Source organism: Brachyistius frenatus, unplaced genomic scaffold (assembly GCF_029030835.1).
Source record: "Brachyistius frenatus isolate BFR_SWC_R1_liver_20210118 unplaced genomic scaffold, ASM2903083v1 Contig_192, whole genome shotgun sequence".
Lineage (NCBI taxonomy): Eukaryota > Metazoa > Chordata > Actinopteri > Embiotocidae > Brachyistius > Brachyistius frenatus.
In genome coordinates, this window is record NW_027210791.1 from 66,963 (window position 1) to 92,240 (window position 25,278).

At 43.8% G+C, this 25,278-nt stretch overlaps 1 protein-coding gene across 1 annotated transcript in view; it reads left to right on the top strand.

Annotated features, from left to right (window-relative positions):
- The window catches only part of szt2 (SZT2 subunit of KICSTOR complex), an 85,228-nt gene that overhangs the window by 37,608 nt on the left and 22,342 nt on the right, over positions 1-25,278 (top strand). The window contains exons 42-59 of the mRNA XM_069718468.1: positions 18-138; positions 242-394; positions 1,720-1,822; positions 2,496-2,610; positions 3,490-3,577; positions 4,277-4,395; positions 4,589-4,753; positions 5,655-5,739; positions 10,989-11,039; positions 14,599-14,772; positions 14,900-15,091; positions 16,806-17,005; positions 17,161-17,327; positions 18,944-19,041; positions 20,075-20,207; positions 21,304-21,434; positions 23,051-23,098; positions 24,710-24,831. Of these exons, the coding sequence (XP_069574569.1) occupies positions 18-138; positions 242-394; positions 1,720-1,822; positions 2,496-2,610; positions 3,490-3,577; positions 4,277-4,395; positions 4,589-4,753; positions 5,655-5,739; positions 10,989-11,039; positions 14,599-14,772; positions 14,900-15,091; positions 16,806-17,005; positions 17,161-17,327; positions 18,944-19,041; positions 20,075-20,207; positions 21,304-21,434; positions 23,051-23,098; positions 24,710-24,831 (2,265 nt within the window). The remainder of the gene's footprint in view (positions 1-17; positions 139-241; positions 395-1,719; positions 1,823-2,495; positions 2,611-3,489; positions 3,578-4,276; positions 4,396-4,588; positions 4,754-5,654; positions 5,740-10,988; positions 11,040-14,598; positions 14,773-14,899; positions 15,092-16,805; positions 17,006-17,160; positions 17,328-18,943; positions 19,042-20,074; positions 20,208-21,303; positions 21,435-23,050; positions 23,099-24,709; positions 24,832-25,278) is intronic.

The window sequence follows — 25,278 nt, forward strand, 5'->3', positions numbered from 1 at the left end:
TGTGTGTGTGTGTGTAGCGCATGCTGCTGCAGGACCTACACGACAGCCATGTGTGCAACACTCTGCTGGTGGCTGAGAGTGAGGAGGACATCTGGAAGAGTGAGTCCCACTACAAGCAGAGGATGAACGCCTCTGATGGTGAGTCCGAGGGAGATCCACGCGGGTTCGGTTGTACACGTCTGAGGATTTGTGATGTCACACAGTGAACCGTACATCCCCTCACATTGTTCTGACCACACAGACTATAGCACAGAGGAGAGCTACCAGGCCAGAGACTACCTGGCAGCCACCATGCAGTTCATACCGGGACATTTTGCCTGCGACGTGGTGTGGAGCACCATCATCCACATCCACCCCCGCCTCAAGATAGGACCCAACATGGGTGTGTCCAGGGGTGAGTGGCAAGAGGGCAAGTCGTTGTAGTCAGTTTTATAACTCTGTGAAAGCATGTGTGGTGACTCAGGAGAGTTTCATTTGATTTGAGATGTGAGTGAGGCCGAGGCTACCGCACATGACAACTAGACAGAGATGAATTTAAACCTGAGGAAATATTTATTCATGATATAAAACATAACTGTTTGTATGTTCAGCAGTAACCTAAAACATCCCATTATCCTGCCCATAGTCCATCGAAAGAAATTACACTTTCTAAGAATTTATTAGTAAACTGCTTCCTGTAAAATAATCAGTCCATCCAGGAAATCGCACATTCAAGCACATGCTGTTATGAGGTGAGGTGTAACAGGACCCAAACGCAGGCACACAGACTCGGGTATAAGTTCAAAACACAGTCTTTATTGAACACGGGTACATATAGTCCGGGGAGGTGATCAGGGGAATGCGCCACCTGCAGGTGGTGATCAGGGAGAGTGGTGGCAGCTGCTGAGACCGGTGAGGAGTGTGGCCATGGGAGGTGACAGGAGGCGGGGAGAGGAGGACACAGAACACATGGGGACACAATAACAAACAGACAGGGGACTGACAGAAAACATGAGGAGAGGTGATTGGGGACAAAACAGAGGAGCAGACAGGAATCCTGACACACGCTGCAATATTTGCGGCAGCTTGCAAATTTTGTGTTTTTTCTCGCAATATTTCCACATAAAATGTCGTCAGCAGAAGCTGTGCTGAAAGTATTATGGCATAAAATACGTTTTTTTTTCAAAGGAAAGTCTAAACAGAAATAACTCCTCATTTCCAATCAGAAAGTCTCTGCTCCTATTTTCATCACCAAATAAAACTTTGTGCACCGGAGGAAACCGGAACAATCGCAGTGTCAGAGTTTGTGGGATCATAGCAAGTGATTAAATGTGTATTCCTTTATCAGGTAGCGCTTACAAAAAAAATTTTTTTTCTCTACTTCCTGCAATTTTATGCAGAAAAACTCACATTTAGAGAAAATGCGCTGCAACAATCACAAAAATAATCAGTGAAATCCTGGAGGGACTAATAAAGTGACTGAATAATAATGAATGATTAAAGTGAAGTCAGAAGCTTGTGAGTGAACAGTAACTCCAGTCTAAGTAGCTGTCATGACTTTTGGGCTCAGACTGCCGGCTGCCGTGGGTGGGGTTAGTGGGCATTGCTTGCTTTCATATTCACATCAATTATTATTTTTAAAAGAGGGATGAGGCCGTTCATCTCCAGTACAGTGATTTTGTTCTTAAAATCCATTTATTTCATGAAACCTGTGGTCATGTTTTTGTCTCCCTGCTGCAGCCATCCAGGCCCTGCGCTCTGTGCTCAACTCCTTCTGTGTGGTCAACAGGAAGAACATGTTCGTCTACCAGGAACGGACCACTAAATCAGTCTTCTACCTCAGGTTAGACTTTCGTTAACTTTTACATTCACCTCACTTCTTCTCTGGATTTCACTGTGGTTCTACTCTGTAAAACATGTTCTGTGAAGAAGGCGCTGACACAGAGGAAAGATGATCTGCCACATAAACAGTGTAGTGTGTGTGTGTGTGTGTGTGTGTGTGTGTGTGTGTGTGTGTGTGTGTGTGTGTGTGTGTGTGTGTGTGTGTGTGTGTGTGTGTGTGTGTGTGGTTCTTCTGCAGCAACCTGGTGTCACTGCATATGGTTTAATTTAAGTACAGATGGTGTCAGTGTGACTTCTTTAACATGTTCAACCACATCAGATGTTTCTTTCTGATGAAGATTTAAACTATCTGCTGTGTGGACAGAGTCACTACAACACTTTCTTTACACTGAAAACATCACTTTTACTCTGAGTGGGTTGTTCTCAGTTCTTGTTTATAGAATCATTAAAGTCACAGCAGATGGATGTTTCTCTGCACACGCAAAGTAATACTTATTGAGTTATTTGCTGCTTTTATTAACTTTAAAGTGACTCTCATAGAGCAGTCTGAAAACACTGAGGAGCCAAGAGAAAAGAAAGGAGTGACAATTATATTAATGGCAGATATAACAGGAAATAGAAATGGCAGAATACGGGGTAGTTCTTAAACCGTCTGCATGTGTTCACCTCTCCAGACTCTGTGAAACCTCACTAACAGGGAAGTCCTCTGATGGGGATGGAAACCTCCACGTGAGCCGCTCCATCGGACTCGCCAGGAGTCAGGAGCCTCTGAGTCCCGAGGACCTGATGGTGAGTAGAAACCCACTCGAACTCTTTCATGGTGGAGGTTTAGTCGAGCTGCCCCTGAATCACGATTCTCCTCATCAACTGACGGCCGTTAGTTTGAGCCAGTAGTTGATCAGTCGTCACTTGTTCACAACATTAATTTAATTATTTCAATATATATTTTTGCCGGAATCAGAAAAGTGAGACAGAGAAATACTGAACGATAACAGCATGCTTTAACAGACACCCTTTAATATAGTGCATGTCTCTTTTCCTTTGTGGCCAAACAGACCTCAGCAGGTTAAACTCTGCAACTGGATGTGACTTAATGGCAAAACGGCATACATGATTAACACTGAGAAAGCTGTAAATTCAGGATTCAGAGTGTGCTGTATGTCTTTGAACTACCGCACCTTTAATATGCATATTCATTTATTTTATATTTTAACTCTATTTGTGTTTAATTTTAAGCATTTCATTTATTTTCTATATTTTTAAATGTTCCTTTATATGTAAAACACTGCATGTAATTTATTGCCATAAAGCACTTTGAGCTGCATTTCTTGTATGAAAGATGCTGTACAAACGTTTATTATTATTAATAATATTATTGTTATGATGTCCAAACCTGACCCCGATATTATATGATTGCATGAGCACCAGAATTTTCTTGCTGAAACTGATTAAAGAAACAGGTTTTCTGGCCTTCAGTAAATATAATAATATTCCTGAAAGAGTATCAGAGTGGTCACAGGACAGTTTTAGTTCCCACACTTTCTCAGCCCTGTGCCTCTCTGCAGATTATCAGAGGTACTGAGAGGGAGATTTAACCGCAGCCTTTCGGTCACAGCGTGACGGCGATAAGACAGGAAGTGTCTTCACCTCTGGTGTCTCTGTCCTCAGGGCTCCAGGTCGTCTCTGGAAGGCTCTCGGCCCGTTGGGCAGGTAGATAAACACATCCTGCTGCTGGTGCACGGAGTGGGAAACGCAGGTAAGAGCTGGGAAACGTCAAAGAGTCGAGAATAATTCAAGACTTGAAATTACAGTAACGGCTAAACGTCTTTCTAGACACATACAGCGTGTGACTTGTAGATTTCAATTTCGTCTCAGGACTGTATGTGAAAATCTGAGTCAGTTGGACACCATAAACACATTTATAGACCAGAACCAGCATCTGAAAGTCCACCACAAGAAATAGGAGTTATTGTCTTTGTTCCTGTTAAAACTGTACAAACTGGAGAAGATGTTTTACTCTTTTTGGCCACGTGACTGTTCAAATTATGCAAAACTACATAAGAAATTGTCTCTTACGCTGAAATCAGATCTTCTACAAATGAAAGAGGAAATCCTGATAAATGCAGAATGCAGTTTGTTGTAAGTGGTTACCAACCATCTGACTTGATCACTTTAAAGAGGATCATGTTACTGTTTTTAAAAGGCTTTTGAGTATTTTCAAACTAACTGGAAACACACCATGCTGTGTAAATTATGTTCTATTTTAATATCTTTCTGATGTAATTATTGGATGGACAGATGTTCATGTGCCCCTCAGGATGAAATTTGATTACTCAGCATTTAGTTAGTGTGTGTGTGTGCGTGCGTGCGTGCGTGCGTGCGTGCGTGTGTGTGTGTGTGTGTGTGTGTGTGCATCCTGAGGATGACAGAGCGGTTCTTCTCTCGGTGTGTTCAGGTCCGGAGATCTCCGGTGAGCTGGTGAAGGTGCTGCGTAAGCGTCTGGATGAGACCACGCTGGACATCATCACGGTGATGCTGGTCAGGAACTGCAAGCTGACGCCGGCCGATGTGGAGGTGAACGCTCCGTCTTTAACTTCCTATTAATATAAGAAAGAAGACTTTAGATATTTTGCATGTTTCTTTGTGTTCATGTGATCGAGCTGTTGTTCTGGGTTCATAGATTTGTGTTGAGGAATCAGACAAGTGTTTACTTGGCCAGATTTAGAGGTTTTACTCCTACCCAGGAAACGTGTGTGTGTGTGTTCAGTTCATCCAGCCGTCAGGGTCTCCAGCCACTGAGGTCATGACCTTCAGCCTGCCACAGTACTGCCTCCCCTGGCTGCCCGCTGTGGCCCACTACCTCCGCCAGAACCTCCTTATCTTCCTGCATGTTCCAAAGTACACAGACAGCAACACGGCGCACCACTTCAAGGTAACCACGCCCACTTCTGTCATGTGACCTCATGTACACATGCCTGGAACATTTCTGATAGATCTCTGGAACAGAAAAGAGCAGAAACCCTTCAGTGAGGTCACTTCAGTTTCCATGGCAGATGATAAATATCTATCTGTGAAGGCAACAAACCAGTTTTGTTTAACAATTGACCAACTAACAAAATTCCCTTGTCAAACCATGAGCGATAAAACTGTGACTTATTTTTGTACGAAATATACTTATTATTCCAGATAAAATATCAGTGAGGACTGAAGTTATGTTTATATCCTGATGTCCAGGCTAAAAGAGCCTTCCTGTGAAAGTCAGCCAATCTGAAAAATTACATTTGAACAAAAAGTCAATGCCACCAGTAGATTTACATGTTTATGTGGGAAAAGCAGGTTCTTTAAAAATTCTATAATCCATTTAGTTTTGAAAGTATTATTGAAGATATTAATGTCCAGGACCTCCAGACCTCCTTGTTGAGTTTGGATGTTTGGATATATGGTTGCATCACCTCCACTGTGTACCATTTAAACACTCCAACGTTCTGTAAAAGAAAAGAGAGAGTCTTTGAATCTGTGATGTGTTTGTCTGCAGGTCTCTGATTTCTCCCCGAGAGGATTTCTGTCTGAATCTCACACATAATCCCATAAAACTGTTGTTGCTGGCTCAGTGTTTCAGCAGCGGTGAAAGTGAAGTCAACATCGCAGTTGTCCAGCCGCTGTAAATGATTTGTTTGAGCTTGTAAAGAGAAGTCAGTGCTGACAGCGTGACAGATGGAGGTGCACCGCAGACTCGCATCACTCGGACAGTCTCATCCTGATGTATGAAATAAATGCTGACTGTTGAGCTTTGAGCTTCCAGGGACTGATTGTGTCTTCTCTTCTGTCTGCAGCACTACTTTCATCTGAGCAGTAATGTGGCTGACGGGGACATCTACCTGTATAACAAGCCGGGAGGCCAGGGGACGGGAGGCAAAGGTAATCACACTCTGCAGCCCGGCAGGTCGTTGACTGTCACTCCGTCACCGCACTGTTCTCTTACTGAGAATGTGAAGATGAGTCTGATTAATAAGATAACCCTGAGCAGGTTATCTTAATAAAGCCCCAAACAGTGTTGCATAGAAGCAGCAACCATCAGTGATGTCATCAACCATCAGTGATGTCATCGTTGGTTTGTGAACGTTATGAATCCTCCAGTTCAGATTCTGTCCGTCACCATCTTTGCTAGTTCGGAGCGGTTTGGAGCAGGAAGTGACCATATTTGGATGAGCTGGGGGAGGAGCCAGCAGTGGATCTGACCGATCTGATTGGAAACCTGACGATACTACGTCCCGCCCACCGATAGCTGTAACCTGACTGCACCACAGGCCTGTCAATCAAACAGACACGCCCTTAAACTAATAAGAAGGAGTGACTTTAGCTAACAACACCGAGATAACTGATGGACACATTTTATTCACTTTGGATTTGATGAGAGAAGTTGAATGGGAGTCTATGGAGCCCGAGGCTTTTTGGAGCCGACCTCTAGTGGCACTCGCTGGTATTGCAGCTATGATTTTGACAGGAAATGGAGCGGACCAGATCAAAGGAGGCAGGTGTTTCACATTGATATTTAACTTGCATTCTCCGTCTTTTCTTTAGTTTTTACCCCTAAAATCTCCCTGCACAAATTTGAAAATATTTTTCTTCTCATTCCTGCAGTTGAACGTTGTAGCTTCACTGTGCAGAGTGAAGGATGTGCACAGTTTAAAACTAGAAGGCTGTCATCTGCTGAAAGTTCCTCTGATCAATCAGACTTTAAGGGGTGGGCCTATAAGCAGGATTTGTGACATAATAAATAGTTTGGAAGCTGACCGTGGTCACCAATTGAACTTAGTGTGTGTACTGGAGGCTTCAGGTCTCCACGTCACGCTGGTATGAGAACGGATTTCACAGTGAAGTACAGTGCATCCGGAAAGTATTCACAGCGCTTCACTTTTTCCACATTTTGTTATATTACAGCCTTATTCCAAAATGGATTAAATTTTTGCAAATCTATTAAAAATCAAAAATGAAAAAATCACTTGTACATAAATATTCACAGCCTTTGCCGTGACACTCAAAATTGAGCTCAGGTACATCCTGTTTCCACTGATCATCCTTGAGATGTTTCTACAACTTGATTGGAGTCCACCTGGTAAATTCAGTTGATTGGACATGATTTGGAAAGACACACACCGTCTATATAAGGTCCCACAGTTGACATGTCAGAGCACAAACCAAGACATGAAGTCCAAAGAATTGTCTGTAGACCTCCAAGACAGGATTGTATGGAGGCACAGATCTGGGGAAGAGTACAGAAACATTTCTGCAGCATTGAAGGTCCCAATGAGCACAGTGGCCTCCATCATCCGTAAATGGAAGAAGTTTGAACCACCAGGACTCTTCCTAGAGTCGGCCGCCCGGCCAAACTGAGCGATCGGGGGAGAAGGGCCTTAGTCAGGGAGGTGACCAAGAACCCGATGGTCACTCTGACAGAGCTCCAACGTTGCTCTGTGAAGAGAGGAGAACCTTCCAGAAGGACAACCATCTCTGCAGCACTCCACCAAGCAGGCCTGTATGGTAGAGTGGCCAGACAGAAGACACTCCTCAGTAAAAGGCACATGACAGCCCACCTGGAGTTTACCAAAAGGCACCTGAAGGACTGTCAGACCAGGAGAAACTAAATTCTCTGGTCTGATGAAACAAAGATTGAACTCTTTGGCCTGAATGCCAAGCGTCATGTTTGGAGGAAACCAGGCACCGCTCATCACCTGGCCAACACCATCTCTACGGTGAAGCATGGCGGTGGCAGCATCATGCTGTGGGGATGTTTTTCAGCAGCAGGAACTGGGAGACCAGTCAGGATGGAGGGAAAGATGAATGCAGCAATGTACAGAGACATCCTTGATGAAAACCTTCTCCAGAGCGCTCTGGACCTCAGACTGGGGCGAAGGTTCATCTTCCAACAGGACAACGACCCGAAGCACACAGCCAAGATAACAAAGGAGTGTCTTCGGGACAACTCTGTAAATGTCCTTGAGTGTCCCAGCCAGAGCCCAGACTTGAACCTGATTGAACATCTCTGGAGAGATCTGAAAATGTCTATGCACCGACGCTCCCCATCCAACCTGATGGAGCTTCAGAGGTCCTGCAAAGAAGAACGGGAGAAACTGCCCAAGAATAGGAGACAAGCTTGTAGCATCATACTCAAAAAGACTTGAGGCTGTAATTTCTGCTAAAGGTGCTTCAACAAAGTATTGAGCAAAGGCTGTGAATACTTATGGACGTGTTATATTTTCCTTCTTTATTTTTTATAGATTTGCAAAAATTTTAAACAAACTATTTTCACTTTGTCATTATGGGATATTGCGTTTAGAATTTTGAGGAAAAAAAATGAATTTAATCCATTTTGGAAAAAGGCTGTAACATAACAAAATGTGTAAAAAGTGAAGCGCTGTGAATACTTTCCAGATGCACTGTATGAGACATCCTGTGTCCAGCCGTTCTGTCGGAGGGTTCTTCCTGTTTTTCACTCCTACTGTCACTGGTTGTTTTCCTCATTTTAAGTGAATGTGAGAGAAGAGGTAGATGTTGAGAAGTTTAACGAGATGATTGAACTTTCTTTGTGGTAAAAGATCAGTCAGACTCACACCAGCGCTCCGAGCAGAGTATCTCTGAGATCTTTGAAGCTGCTCTCGACTAATATGGTTCCTTAATTTCCTCGTTCGCTGTGAACACGTCCCGTCCTGGAGCTGCAGGTTAACCTCAGCTTTTGACTCAGTTGTGCAGGTGTCCATCGACTCCTCTCTTCTGTTGTTAAACTGCTGATTTGGAGACGGTCTGACGTCATATACAGTAATATGCTGACCTTGTCTTTTTCCTATTCATACCCCCACATTAAATTCAGAGGAGATGTTCCTGTCAAACACACTGCTACACTCGCTGATCACTTCTCAGGTGTGTCAGAACATTTATTTTCCTGAGGCCTCTTTCTTTTTGCCCAACTTCTCACTGTTCACCTGAAACTGTGAGAAGCTGCAAACCTCCTTCTTCAGTTTCCTTTTCTTCCACAGAACCTGGTATTTTCTTTTGCATTTTGATTTCCGGCTTCATTTGCTGTTTTAGCAGAGATGACCTGGCTGTTGCAGAGAGCTTCTCCTCTGTGGACAGTAGGTTCCTCGATGTGGTCTGTTGGGAGCCCAGGTAGTGCTGACCTTGGCAGAGAGACTGCTGCTCTGACTTTCCATAAATGCAACTTCATGCTTGTGTGGAAATTGGTTTGCTTTGATTAACTGCAGGACTTTATTCCAATCGAGTTTCACCACATTCCCTCGCTGTGTATTTCTCTGACAGTCAGAAGTGATCAGTTTCATTTCCCACGCTGCTTCTGGAGTGAGCTCTGTGACTGAAGCCTCACCTTTAATGTAAAACTGTAAAAATAAGGACTGCTAATTCTGAATGGAAATGATGAGTTTACTGAATTAAACAGTCACTTATAATCATAGATATTTTTAGTCATACACCAACCTGCATTATAATGTGAACTTAACGTTCGGCTGCTAATCACAGTGTTACATTTTCATGTGCCGAGCACATTATACTGAGTGGGCTGCTGCAGGAAGTTTGTTCCTAAGAGCAATAACACCTGTGTGTGTTTTCAATGGGATAATTCAGTGTGTTAAACTTGCCAGCAGATCAGAACTGTAGTTGTACTGGACCAGAACCAAACTATCGTGTGTGTCCAGAAAAGCCTGACTCAGCAGCAGCTAATTATATATTCTGTTCATTCTTTTTTTTATATATTTTATTTTTCTAAAGAAACAAAAACAATTCCAAAACACAATAGAACAAGCATTGATTCAGACATTAAAATGGTGGTTCATATAGATAGATAGTCATCCGTGAAGCAGTCGGAAGTCATCTCTTAGGGTCACTTACACAATCCGTCCTCCCAGTATTTCACAAATTTATCAACCTGCAGATTTAGTGAAGAAGTCCTTCTCTCCATATCTTGAATATTAGTCACGATATCTATCCAGTCAGACTTTTGCTGGAGGTTCAGACTGCAGACATTGTCAGGTTACAGCCTTCTTACTAGCTGCTCATAATATCGTCAGAAGTTATTTGTCTTACACTGATAGATGAGCTGCAATATTGCCCAAATATATCATAGATAAAGAGCAGTCAAGTTCCCCACTAAATACATTGTGCATTGGCTGTAATCACTCCTGCCAGTATGACTGAATATCTGGACAGCTCCAAAATATATGGAAATCAATCTTCTGTTCTATCAAACAAGTTCCTCTTGTGTAAAGAATGAAGCGGTGATTTATATGAATGTCTGAGAGTTAGACAGGACAGAGTGGAAGTAAACAGTAATAGAGCTGAGCTAAAACTCTATAAAGCAGAAGTGTTTGCAGGTACTGGATCTCTGTGGACTCTCAGAGCCTGTCAGCTTCTGAACATGAAGCCTCTGCATCCGTCTGCTTTTTAATTGCTGTGCAGGGAGGCTCTGACTCCGTCTCATTAGCTTCAGCAGCTGTGGAACAAGGTGCTTAAGTTATATGATGTTCCTGATCCGGCTCAGTGGGAAATATCTGCGTGGCAGACAGCTGAGGGAAACAGTGCTCTCTGCTGTTTCCTGCCATCTTATTAATGAAGTGTTTCCTAATTTATCTGCGCTGCCCTATGATGTATATCGGCTGAATCCCAGCAGACTTCATTAGGATTGACTTCCAAACAACCTGTGATGTCACAGATCCTGTTGTGGGTCCCAAAACAAAGTTACTGGCAGGATAAGAGGAACTTTCCACTGCCAGCAGAAGAACTTCACAACAGTGTTGGAGTATTCTATTTTGAGCAAACATCATTCTGCACAGTCCAACAGAGGGAACTATTTATATTATATTATATTTATATTATGTTATATTATTATATAGATGTATATTTAGGCACCCTCTTTACTTTGCTTTTTCATTCTTTGGGCAAAAGGAGGCAGAACAATGTAGGAAGTTGATCTCCCAAGATGTGAAGACAACAGCACACGGTGGGATATTTAATAGAAATACACAAAGTTCCTGTCAGGGTTTGAACCTATGGCATCTGTTCCTGCCAGCTGCCTGTTACCTGGTGTTCAGTGGGATTAGAAGAAGTGACATTGGTACCTCACTAATGCTGTTCTGTGGGTGTCTCTGGTGTTGGCTCAGGTACCATGTCGGAGCTGGTTCAGCAACTCTTCCCGCCCTCTCAGTTTAAAGGTACTCCTCCATGTGACGTCTGCCTGCTTTCAAACCTCCACGTCCATCGTGTTGACTGAAGCCCGAGCTGCCGCTGCACCGTGTACCCTGCTGCACCGTGGGCCCCGCTGCACTGTAGGCACCGCTGCACCGTGGGCACCGCTGCACCGTGGGCACCGCTGCACCGTGGGCCCCGCTGCACCGTTTGCACCGCTGCACCGTGGGCTCTGTTCGTCGCTCCTTTTTCTTTGCAGCGCTGCACCTCTTTCTGTTAAGGCTTCCCTCGGCACATACATTTGTATTATTGTTGTTATTATTATTATTGTTATTACCCCCCCCCCCCCCCCCCCCCCCCCCCCCCCCCCCCCCCCCCCCCCCCCCCCCCCCCCCCCCCCCCCCCCCCCCCCCCCCCCCCCCCCCCCCCCCCCCCCCCCCCCCCCCCCCCCCCCCCCCCCCCCCCCCCCCCCCCCCCCCCCCCCCCCCCCCCCCCCCCCCCCCCCCCCCCCCCCCCCCCCCCCCCCCCCCCCCCCCCCCCCCCCCCCATAAAGCTGTGTTTGTCTTTGAGTTGCCTTTCGATTTGGCATGGACCTCCAAGGTGCATGAAGTGTGCTGTGACTGGTGTTTGAACCAGAGTTTATGTTGTTGAGCTGGCTGACCTCTTCATAGAACACAACACAACCACTCTAAATATTTTTAATGGACATACTGTGCGTACTTTTATTCTTATTCTTCTGTATTTATTCTCTTTAAACATTAAGGCTTGTTTGAATGACTGTCATCCAGATTTAAATACAGGATTACATATACATTTACATTATTTGGTTTTAGGTAGGACGGTTTGTGATTTCTGAAATGCAGGTTTGTTTGATTCGTCAACCTTTTATGAATATGACACAGAAATGTGAAGTCACATGCTGAGTTTGTTCAGGTTGTGTTGCAGCCTCGGTTAGTTCGGTCAGCCATCACGAGTGCCTCGTTACTGAAGCAGCAGGTGGATGGAGGCACGCTTCACAGATAGTCCACTCACAGATACAGATTCTCTGGGATACTGTGTTGTTGCTTGAACTCAAAGTTGTGACATCAAAGATTTCCTGAACCGAACACGTTAGTTTCCCTCCTCTCCATGTACGAGGAGAATCTTCACAGACACAGTTATTTGGTGCAGAATTATGAGTTGCCACTGAAAGAGGTCTCAGTCTCAAATGTAATGAACTGTAACATAGATTTGCACCATTTGATGTATTTTAGGAGGGTGCATCATGTAGAAGCCCAGCAGTAACCTTCGATGAGGGTTTGATGTGTGATTCAGACCTGCAGCGGCCATCATGCGTGATCGAGCTCTCTGACCGCTGACGCTACTCTCTGTTTGACCGGATGTTTTCTGCGATGAGTGTCAGTCGACAGAGATGAGACGACCAATGGTGTTCACACACATCTGGTTTATAGTTTCGTTAATAATAACTATTACTGGAAGCCCCTCTGAACAGCTGAACAAACAAACAGATTTATGATCGGTGTGGTGGACTTTACTCTCGTCACTGTAAACATCGTTTAAATAACGTTGATTTGTTCTCCTGGTGGCCGGGAGCTTTAAAATAATCTCAGGAAGGACAGCGATGATCTGATTCTCCACCGCATGTAAACATGACACTAACTTTCCCTGAATCGGTTGTTGACAGCACCGACTGTGAGCATTGTGTTTCAGGGTTGTCGTAAACACGTCTCAGGAACAGCTGGAGGAAAATTCAAACATTCACTTTAACTCAGACCAGTTTATTCAAACGGCACCATTCAGACACAAGAGTTGTACAAAGGCAAATAAAATACATTCAAAATAAAATATACAAAATTTATACTGGATTAAAAAACAATAAAAAGGTTTAAGGATAAAACTGATTGGATTTTGAAGGTCAAAGGTCACTGTGAACTCATGAATATCATCAGGAACGCTCTCAGGGAAATATTTCAAATTTGGCTCAAACATTCACTTTGATTTGAAGATAAACTTCATTAGATTTTGTTGATCAGATGTCACAGTGATTATACAAAACATGTTTTAGGCTTTAACTTTAGAATTAATATGCAGATAAGATAAGTTAAAATGACAAAAATAATAACAGTTTATATCCAAAGGGTTAAAGGTCAACTTCACTGTATTCATCATATAATAAATTCATAAATTATGCAAAAACATTCACCAGGCTATAATTGAACAGTTGATTTTGAAGCAGAAGGGGAGACTGTGACCATATTTCACCTTCAGTCAGATACTGAATTAGTGACTCGGAACGTTGAGCGCCCATCTTCAAACTGGTGATCGTAAAGATCCTGAAGCAGGTTTGAAACATCCTCTCAAAGCCTTCACTTCAGATGTGATTTAAACATCTGGACAGATGTGGATGGAAACTAAAACTCCAGTAAAACTGTGAGGTGGTAATTCTAGTTTTTGTCAGGGATTCATGTGTGTGATGAATGTAATGTCATGAGACCAACATCACGACATTGAGAGGAATATTTTCTACTATATCAGTATTCCATGTGTACAACCGCATGTCAGATAATCAAAAGGGAACTGATTGTTTAGTCACACAAACTGATTGGATAAATCATGAAAATCCAAAATGTATATGAACACGTCATTTCCATCCTTTGGCTGCAGGTGATTTATGGACCACGATAATGTAATATTTAATGTAATACTTTCATACTGTCTGTGAGCATTGCAGTAGCCCATGCTGACTCATGAGTGATGGTATCAGAGTTTAAATTAAACTACATGATGGAATTAAACTACATGATGGACTCCTGTTCCAAACATGTTCTGACTTCCAGCTGAAAGAAGCTCTCTATGTTTGGTAATCGCTGCACATTTTCAATGTTTACAGTTTTTCAGAGAATTTTAAGTCCACTGTTTTTTGGGAAGTTTTGATGATTTGTGTGAAATCAATTCAACTTTCTTTCATCACCACAGTTGAACTGATTTAAATGCCTGTGTGCTGGTGAACGTTCATGTGGGACGAAACATACGTGATGCAGCTCGTATTGACGCTGGACCGGCCGGTGGGTGCACGAAGCACGCTCTGTTTGAAAGAGTCAAACTCATTTATCTTTCTGAAATGCTGCAGTGTCTCCTGTTTGTCTCCTGTTCGTCTCCTGTCCGTCTCCTGCCTGTGAGGACAGACGTCCACCCTGCTCCGTGCATGGTGCTTCCTTCACAATAAGAGCGTGTCAGAGCTAACAACACTTCAGCACCGAGCTGTGCTGCAAAACGCTGAACTGTTCTGTTGTTTCTGTGCACAGCTGTGAAGCAATGAGGATCAAAGATGAATGTTCAGACTTCCTTTCTCACGGCCACCGCTTCGATTGCTTTCATTTAACATCAACAACAGGAGGAAAATATCTTTCAATATACAAAAGAATAAAATCTGCTTCACTGTCGAGGGTCTTTGTACATGTGTGAAGGGAAGTAATAATTAACAATCGGAGGTTGTAGAAATAAAACGAATGAGTTGTCTACCCTGTAGTTTTTGATTTAGTCCTTTGTCTTGAGTCATGTTAACGGACCCGTGTGCTGGTTCAGGTATCGCCTGCATCGCCCTCTCCTTCGTGGATGCCCGCGGTGGACCTCTTCAGGTTCCCGCTCAGGACGCTGCTGCCCTGCAGAGGTCCGAGAGCTGCTCCATCCCCCTCCATCCAGACCACTTCGATGAGCTGACCACTGTGGGGAAGAAGGAGTCCGTCAGCGTCTGCTCAGGTGTGAAACGGCAGGAAGCACCTCATTCTGCATACTGTACTAATGCAGGTGATGATGGGGTCTTCGAGTCCCAGGAAGACAGTATAAAGATGTCCCAGTCACTGTTTGTCTGCTTCTCTTCTGACAGAACCACAGCTGTACGTACGCTTCGACATCTGGGAGCAAGGCAACGTTAGCCCCTTACAGCTGAGTGATAAACTGCAGGGGGCGCTGCGCCACGCACTCTGTGACGTGGTGATGGAGCTCCGAGTTTTACCCAATCCTCTTTGTGTGGGAGTCCCAGGGTCAGGGGCCAAAGGTCAGAGAGAAGAGGCTAAAGGTGAGGGTGTGTGTGTACCTGGTTACATCATGGAGCATCAAGAGGTCCAGTAGAAGCAGCACCTGTGCAATAATCCTGCTGTTCAATCAGCATGTTGATGAGCATCACCTGTTGGGGGGATGGATTATCCTGACAATCCTTTTTACGAGGGTAATTCAATAAGTTCCCAGTCTGCTGCTGGTGACGTACACGGAGCAGCAGAAAGATAACATCCTGATTAACTGGTGCAGATTTCCTCTCTGGATCATCATCAGTTCCTGAGTTCTGGTGTTGGTTCAGTGTTCTGGTTCTGGTTTCTCCGTGAACATGACCAGAGGCTTCACGTCAGATTTACTATCAAACTCTGGAAATCATCAACGGAGACTCTGACGATGCTTCAGGAGGTCTGAGACCACGAAGACACCTGGAGACGTGTCCTTAGAGACGTTCAGGGTTCAGGGGACAGAACGTCTCTTAAGAAGTGAGAAAGAGCTTCAGGTCCGGAGAAGCAGGTTTTCTTTGGAGGGTCGGCGTGAAACGACAGAGATCTGCTGGGACCTTCTGAGGAAACACGTTCAGTTCAAATGACCCAAACTGTGGCGCCATGGCAACGGGCTTCTCCAACATGACGACACACAAGTTTCTACCAACAACAACACAATCGGAGCTCCTCACCGGAAAGTTTCCACAAACTTTGATGTTTGGCTCTGATGAAGTTTCAGGTGGAAAACATCTCAGACGCATCAGAACGCTGCTCACAAACACCAGAACTCAGGAACTGATGATGATCCAGCAACCAAGTTTGTACCAGTTACTCATCAGGGTTACAGATTTCTGCTGCAGTAGTCCTGGAATTTATAGATCCACCCTTGTATATCTTTATTATTAACATTGGTACACAATACAAAATATACAAAGACATACAGGAGATGACAACAGTTTGTTACAGAGCTGAAGGGAAAAGTCCAACAAGGCTCTTCTTTCAAAAGTCCAAATCACATCACCAACTTCATTCAAAGATTCAATATGTTTCAACATCAGACCTGCACGGTCACACAGATCTTTTTAATATTCATAACATCTGTAAACGGCATGTTTCATTTTATTTTCCTACCAACTGACTTCTAACTCTTTTCATAGCATTTGATATTTAAATTTTCAGTGTCTGTAGTTTTTGTGTGCATCTTTTTGAAATACCAATGTTTTGTTTGTTGTTATTCAGGTTTTGTTTTTGAAGCCAAATTTGTATTTTCCATACCAAAATGTTCTGGTTGCTAGGATACAGCGGGCTCACTGCTGTAATCAAACTGTGAAACAGGTGGAGATTTTATTTACTTACATCAGCTGAGACCTTCAGTGTGATTTTTCTTTTCACTTTGAGGCTGTAACCACCATCAATAAATGTTCTTCTGCAGAACGGTTCGGCCCTCTGAACAGAGCAGTAGTTCTGATGGTGCCGGTTCTGGTTCTGAGGACTCTGCAGGTTTAACATACAGCCTACAAGTTCTCACTTCACCAGTTTCACCGAATTTAAACAGCACAGCGATGATGAAGGACTCGATGTCAGCATGTTTAAAGGATCTGACCGAGTCGCCAGGCCTGAAGCTCCGTGTGTGAACGACCTTCCCTTCTCCCACAGAGGGAAACATAAACTCACTGTTCACCACAGGATTATTTAGTTGCGTGGTTGTGTCTGTGCTCCATGTGTGAATACCATCTTGTAAAATGTATTCAGGGCTGCTGATTCCTCTGCCGGAGGTGAAAGAGGTGAAGGACAGCCCCCGGCAGCGCAGCGGCTCACGGGTCTTTAAAAGCAGCCCCTCGCCCATCACCTTAATCCAATCCTCGGGGGGGTCCTCGGTGACAGGGACCAGCACCCCCGAGTCCACCACGCCCACCGGCAAGAGCACCCGCCGCAGCTTCTGGGACATCCTGGTCAGTTCCTCCACCGCTCAACCTGAAACCTACTGACTCCTGTTATCCAGTGTTTTCTGTGAATCTGCTCATCAACAGATCGACACAACTTCAAACTCGGCCGACTCAGAGCTCACGCGTTTTAGTAAACATGTGTTTTTTTTTCCATCCATCAGGGTAAGACAGAGTCCACAGAGCTCAGCAGCCCGAAGACCACCGACGACATCGTGCAGGAAAAAGGAGAGGAGGGCCGAGCGGTGCGACGGAGACACAAGACGGAGACGGTGAAGCAGCAGTGGAGCCAGGAGAAGGCCGTGGCGGTAGAACTGGAGCAGGCCCATAGGTGGGTGTCTCTGAAACTCACCCCTGAACACCGAGGCTGCAGCAACATGACTGACATTATAAAAAAGGTGATAAATTCAATGTGTACGGACTGAGGCGAGCTGCCTGGACTGTGCTGAAGCTGTCGCTGCAGTCTAACAGTGGAGGGTGCTGTGGATCAGCTGCAGCAAACACAGGAAAACGTCCTGTAGAAGAAGAAAGCAAGGAAGGCTAAGCTGTAAAATACATTCCAGTTTTCTGTCTGCGTCCACGGTACAGTGCAGTCTGTGCTCCGACTGCAGGAGGGTTTTAAAAGGAGGCGGCCAAAGAACTTATGGGTCAAAGGTTGTACAGACAAATAATCAGTTATCATAAGGAGCTGCATGTAGCTGCTGCAGACCCTTCATGCTTCATGCTGTTTCCACAGACTGAATATAAAAGAGTTCGTAGCTTCAGGTCTGTAAAATGGTTCCGATGCAGACGTGTCTTCAGCTGCAATACCAGCGAGTGCCACTAGAGGTCAGCTCCAGAAAGCCTCCGGCTCCATAGACTCCCATTCAACTTCTCTCATCAAATCCAAAGTGAATAAAATGTGTCCATCAGTTATCTCGGTGTTGTTAGCTAAAGTCACTCCTTCTTCTTAGTTTTCTGGAGGTCCATCTGAAAATAATCCCTCATTCATTAGAAAAGAAGATTCAAGAAGACCTGTTTTTGGGGGCGTGTCTGTTTGATTGACAGGCCTGTGGTGCAGTCAGGTTACAGCTATCGGTGGGCGGGACGTAGTATCGTCAGGTTTCCAATCAGATCGGTCAGATCCACCTCTGGCTCCTCCCCCAGCTCCTCCAAATATGGTCACTTCCTGCTCCAAACCACTCCGAACTAACAAGATGGTGACGGACAGAATCTGAACTGGAGGATTCATAACGTTCACAAACCAACGATGACATCACTGATGGTTGATGGTCTCTGATTGGTGTCCGTGCCTGCAGACATGGCGGACACATCGTTTTCTTTATTACCTGTACAGAGGGAGCGGCCCGGATGTCTGTCATTGACTCAGTGATCAGAGTTTCACCGAACACTGAGAATCTGTTTCAAATGAAAAGCTCGTCTCACCTCAACAGTGAAAGCAGGGAGGATCCCCCCCACCCTCCCTCCCGGTTCCCTCCACCTCCTCCAGCTCGTCCTGAGGGATTCTGGGTCGCCTCGCAGTCTTCATCTGTTGGTCATTGGCCGGAGTTAATGAGGACAGATGAGGGCAGGGATGAAGAGTGAACAACGACCCCAGATCCCTCTTCACCACTCACAGACCGGGACAGTCCACATATACTGGACTCTGGTCTGGTCTTGTCATGTTTTATGCACAGATGGGGGTGCCGTCATCGCATCACATCAAATCTGTATGTTTTCAAAAGAAGTTCATTTTAAATTCACTCAGTTGGACTACAGTGAAGCTTAAAACCCTGTTTTGTATTGCAGTAAATGACCTCAGCAGGTTGGTACCACAGGATGTGTACTTCCTGTAAACACTTTCTCAAACCATGACTTCACTAACAGCTCTGAGAGTCTCTTCCTGCTCTGAAATCTGTGAAATGTCCCAGAATGCATTCTGTTTTTTTTTTTGTGTTGTCTGTGTAGGAGGCAGGTGTCTCAGCTGGAGGAGGGGGATGTGGGCAGTCTGCACCCCACCTACCAGAACACCTGCCAACCGTGGATCACCTTCATGTCTAAACTGGGTGAGTTCCTTGTTTCAGAGAGACAGGCTGGTTTTATAATGTTTGACCTGACTCTTCCTCTCTGTGTTTCTGTGTTGACTCTTCCTCTCTGTGTTTCTGTGTTGACTCTTCCTCTCTGTGTTTCTGTGTTGACTCTTCCTCTCTGTGTTTCTGTGTTGACTCTTCCTCTCTGTGTTTCTGTGTTGACTCTTCCTCTCTGTGTTTCTGTGTTGACTCTTCCTCTCTCTGTTTCTGTGTTGACTCTTCCTCTCTGTGTTTCTGTGTTGAGTCTTCCTCTCTGTGTTTCTGTGTTGAGTCTTCCTCTCTGTGTTTCTGTGTTGAGTCTTCCTCTCTGCTTTTCTGTGTTGACTCTTCCTCTCTGTGTTTCTGTGTTGACTCTTCCTCTCTGTGTTTCTGTGTTGAGTCTTCCTCTCTGTGTTTCTGTGTTGAGTCTTCCTCTCTGCTTTTCTGTGTTGACTCTTCCTCTCTCTGTTTCTGTGTTGAGTCTTCCTCTCTGCTTTTCTGTGTTGACTCTTCCTCTCTCTGTTTCTGTGTTGACTCTTCCTCTCTGTGTTTCTGTGTTGACTCTTCCTCTCTCTGTTTCTGTGTTGACTCTTCCTCTCTGTGTTTCTGTGTTGACTCTTCCTCTCTGTGTTTCTGTATTGACTCTTCCTCTCTGTGTTTCTGTGTTGACTCTTCCTCTCTCTGTTTCTGTGTTGACTCTTCCTCTCTCTGTTTCTGTGTTGACTCTTCCTCTCTCTGTTTCTGTATTGACTCTTCCTCTCTGTGTTTCTGTGTTGACTCTTCCTCTCTCTGTTTCTGTGTTGACTCTTCTCTCTCTGTGTTTCTTCCTCTCTCTGTTTCTGTGTTGACTCTTCCTCTCTCTGTTTCTGTGTTGACTCTTCCTCTCTCTGTTTCTGTATTGACTCTTCCTCTCTGTGTTTCTGTATTGACTCTTCCTCTCTGTGTTTCTGTGTTGACTCTTCCTCTCTGCTTTTCTGTGTTGACTCTTCCTCTCTGTGTTTCTGTCTTTATCGCTGGCTGCTGGGAACAGGCTGCTCCTCCATCCAGCAGTGCACGGTTGACATCGCTTCACACTTCCTGCTGCCCTCCATCTTGTCGGAGATCGTCAGTTTGGTCAGCTCTCTGGCTGCTGACACTACAGTGAAGGTGTTTGAAAAGACAAGGTGAGTTTGTTCTCGGTATGAAATCATTCTTCTCTTTTATAAACAAGGACTGTAATGTCACATTTTCCTCACGAGAATCAAACTTCCCTCCGTCCTGTAGAGAACAGGAGCACAGTGACATGCTGCTTGGATATCTTTCTATTTTATAGTGCTCTGGTTTAATGATGTCTCCTCGAACACCCCGACACTACAAACACACAGACTCTCTCAGGCTTTCAGCTGCAGCTGAAATGTTGGTTGTTGCTTCCAGTTTAAAAGACATTTCATCAGCTTTCACTGGTGATGATTCAGCTTCTTTCATCTCATATTTCAACTCCTTCAAGACGTAGTCATCAAATCTCATCAGCTGCTTTCAGACATCTGATGCATCAATTAATATATCTTCAAATCTGGATTTTATTGGTTACAAGTCAAATTTGACTTTCTTTCATTTTTACAGTGGCGACCCACCGGGAGCAGACAGCTCAACAGCCCTCAGGCCTTCATCTCACAAATAATATCTTAAATAGTTTCAGTCATCAACTGTGTGAACTATAACTCTCTCACATGCAAACACGTAATCACATTGTCTACAGAATTCACATGCATTTTTCAGCACAAACATGCACTCTTAGATCCAGTTTGATCTAATTCTAGAGATTTTTTTTATTGGTAATCAAAATACAGAAAAACAGAATATTTAGAGGCATTGAAGACCTTGAATGTGTTATGTTATTATGTTTAGTCTGGTATTTGATTCCATATCATTTTCACAGGCAGGATGATTATCTCAGACATGTTAGAGTTTTTTTTTTGTTGTTGTTAACAGACAGCAACAATAAAAGTTTCGATGTTGCAGGAACCAAACTGCTGCAGATTCAGGGTTTGATTTCTGGATGTTCATTTGGGGAGTTTCTGCATCTTGTTCTTGTGTGTGTCTGGTGGGAAGCCAGTGAGGGATCAGGTCATCATCCCTGAGTGAGGTTCTGCAGTACAGAGGGAAACCGTGTGTGTCCATGTGTGGAGACATCTGATTGGCTGACAGCCCTCTATTCTTACACACATCTGTTACAGCTGTGTTTCATGCACCACAGTAATGCTTTTCTCCGTTCTGTAGCTGCCCGTCCTCTGGAGACATATTTGTACCGGTCCCTCTGGCCCATAACCACAGCCCTCCTCCAGACGCCACCAGGAGCTTCATTCTGATTGGCCGAAACTTCCACCAGTGGCACTGCAGCACGGAGCAAGGTAACTGCTGCAGCCAGCCAATCACAGCAGCCGGTCACTGCCTCTGTGTTCATCATCTGCACTGCTTACTGAACTGTAGAGTTAACACAATGAACGGTTATCAATCAATAACACATACTCTGTAGATCACATGTAGATAGTTTTAGAAACATCTGATTATTTCTTGTGTCCAGTTTATAATTTACATGTGAAGAGACGTTTCTAGAAATGCTAACTGTCTGAGCAGATTAATGCCAACGTTTGGTTAAATATCATGTACTAAATGAAGCCGACCAGACAGAGAAGTACAGTTGGTGAACCTTCAGGTCCTATGAAAGGCTGGTTGAAAGTATAAAGTGTTACAATAAAACCAGCAAACAAGTTTTTCACAAATAAAAAAACACAGAAATTGGCATCACTTTACATCTTAAATTTCCTTCTAGTGATGAAATTCTAAGAAAATTAATAGATTTGTGATGTTTTCTAAGAATTTCCCCTAAAAGTTCAGAGTAGATCCTTGTAAAGATAAAAGTTACTCACAAAACATCTTAACCCTTAAAAGAGCTTTGAAGGAGAAAAACAGTTTGGAGCAGGGAAGAGGACTTTTAAGAGGCTGAAGAAGTTCTCAAGAAGAGGAGAAAGAGTAAAGAGAAATATTCTTCAGAATGACGGCACGTTTATGAAACACTACAGATTATATCTAACAGATGATGTTTGTGGTCGATCTCATTGGAGACGCTCACTTCTCCCACTCAACACAATAACAGACATGAAAGTGATCGCAGCACGAAGATATTTGATAACTGGAAAAGTGGCTGGAGTCTGTTCCAACCTTCATGTGATCACACAAACACAAACACTTGCACAGTATTGACAGTTCATTTTATCTCCACTGGGTGTCGCTGTCCATTCTGTCCCTTTATCACCAAGAGGGCATTTTTTTTTGATCAATCACATCTTTTAAAAGGATGTGTCACCTAGCAACGGGGTCAACCTCACCTCCTCAGTGAGATCAGGGTTTCTGTTCTTTCCTGGATCAGAGTATCTCTTAGAAGTTTCCTAAATCTCTCCTAAGAGAAGACTCCTTGATAAAACATGTTTAGGCTCAGTTAGCAGCTCTCTGAGAGGATTGTAAGAATCTTTGTGAATACAGACCCTGAAGTTTTTATTCTGTCTGGAGTTAGAAACAAAAACAATGAGCATCAACTTCACTGCAGTACCCATGAAGCACTCTGGCTTTTGCTATGAAGACAAAAAGTATTAATAGTGTTGAAACTGAAATGGAAGACAAACATATAACAGAATGAATAATACAGATCTTTCAGAGAGCTGATACTGCTGAGTGTTTATAGAGACCTGTTGTACATCAGTGGAAGATGAAGCTCTCAGCAGTTAGTTAAACTAACACCTGTTTTAACCTTTGACCTGTAGTGTGGAGGAAAAAGCTCCCAGCATGAGCGTCTTCTGTCCGACACGTCCTGCTCTCTGCTGCTCTTTGACTCTGTCTCTCTGTCCACGCTAGCAGCTGTCTAACACCCCTGTTGTACTGCACGTGTTTGCTTCCATGAGTGTGTTGTCCAGCTGTGTTTCACTGTCCATGCTGCTTTGCTGTCTGTTCCATCTCTGTCTGCATACAGAGGACAGTTCAGATGAGGAAATCACCCCAGTGCTAAATAGGTTCACACGTAAGTTTACCTCAGCTTAACAACAACATTCATGCTGATGGGATGTTTCAAATGTGTTGCTTGGAGTTTTGATTGTCTTTATGAAATATATGTATTAGTTTACAAACAGCCGACAAGACAGTTGAGAGCAATTGACATCTTTGCATTCGATATAAAAACGTTTGTGAAAGCAGCCAAGCAGAAGTGATTTTAGAAGGTTTGTGTCGGTGCAACTCCACCAGCTGACGGATCCTCCGTCTGACAGTGAGCTCCCTGCTGCACCTCCTCTGACTGTCGGACCTCTAACATAAGTGAGAGTGTCAGAGAGTGAGAGTGTGACTGTAAAGGTTGGAAAAGGATTTGAACAGCTTCAGTGCAGACAGATGTTCTCATCTGTAGTCGGCGCTGTTTGACAACTTTAGCAGGTAAAATGATAAGGAGATGAAATCATTTGTTCCAGTTCTTTTCTCATGTAACTTGATGGCAGACCAAAAGGCTCTTTGGGCTGTTGTCAGGTTGACATGCTGTCTACAAGCTGCTGTCTGAGGGAGGAAACGTCACTCTGGAACTGGCCAGTCAGCCTGATTTACTAAGATCTCTAATAAAGGGTACTACATTGGGTGTTTTTTTCTAAAAGTTTGCACATTTATTTTGCACCTGTTTTGTGGGTGATTTACTGAGAGTATTTGCGTGAATGATATCAGGTGCAAATCGCTGTATTTAAATTTGATGTTTGTGTGTTAAAGTGATTGCAGCTATGAAACAAACAGAACAGCCGCCAAAGGAAAAAGGACATTTTATCCCATTTAAATTTAGAAATATAGATATAACAAGAGCAAAACACTATATGGGAGGTTATCAGTGAGAAAGTCTATGCTGTGGGAAAAACAAAAAGATCAATAGATGATGGCAAGATGGCAAAATCTGTCTTATAATGAAAAGTGGTCAAATAAAGAGGATGAGATCCTCTAACAAACTCTGAGCAGCAGGTCCAGATTTTTCTGTGATGAGCAGCTGACTCTGTTTCATTCAGTGAACCTGATGAAACATCTTGTGAAAAAACAGTTTCTAATATTCAGTAGGCTTTTGTTTACTGGTGAGATATGCTAATATGTAATTATCTGTTTATTTTACTATTTATTCAGAACATCTGTGGCACAACATTTCCTTCAGAATGAGTAAAAACCAGTCATCCCTCAGTGTGACACTGCCTGAATAAAACCAGCCCAATTACTGTCTTTACAAGAAAATAAAAAGGAGAATAACATGCAGAAATCCAAACTCCAATTAAATATATTAGACACTGAGAAGAAAATAAGAAATAATGCACATCAATCACAGTATATTGCAGTTGATAAAAAGTCCTAAAGCCGCAGGAAAAACTACTTTTTTTTATGCTCAGTTTAAAATAATAAACGTTTTCACGCCAGCGTTACAGTATCTTCTAAAGCTTTGTCCCGTTTGTCAGCCAAACCTCAGTGACTCAGAGGATCCTGTCTGAAATGAACATGAATTACATTTTAAAAGTTGCTGTCAGTCGGGAGTGTTTGGTGAAGGACCTGCTTCACTGAGCTGCCTCCTTTAATTCATGCTGCTCTGCCATTTCACTGAACCTCTCTCTGCTCTGCTCAGCTCATAAAGGCTTCCAGCGCTTCGAGGCTCTGGAGCAGAGCGACTGGTTCAGTCCCAACCAGGCTGGGCCGGGCCTGGCTCCCCGCCAGAGGTTCCTCCTCATCAGCATCGTGGACAAAAAGGTGAGCTGCCATGTGGAAGCCAAGCGGAGAGAACAAGAGTTCAGTGTTCAGAAGTTTATATGAGCCGTTAATTCACCTCTGAATCACAGACATGTGTCTCTCCTCACCGATCAGAACCAGATACATGAAACACTCTCATTATATATAAACTTCATATATTAATGTAATTTCAGAGAATGTAAATATGATCACTGCTGAGGTCTGACTGCTACCAGCTGCTCCTCTCAATAACCTGTGATGTCATTACTGCTGTCAGCTCTCAGCCAATCAGCTGTCAGAGATGTGAACAGTTAACGACCAACAAAACGCTCTAATGTGGAAACACTGGGGACTTTAATTAGTTCCTCCAGTTTTTTTTGTGATTGTTTAAGATTTTCTAAAAACAATTGCATTTTAAGTAAATTTTTTGCAGTAAAGTTGTGTCCAGAAAAAAAGCATTACCAGATA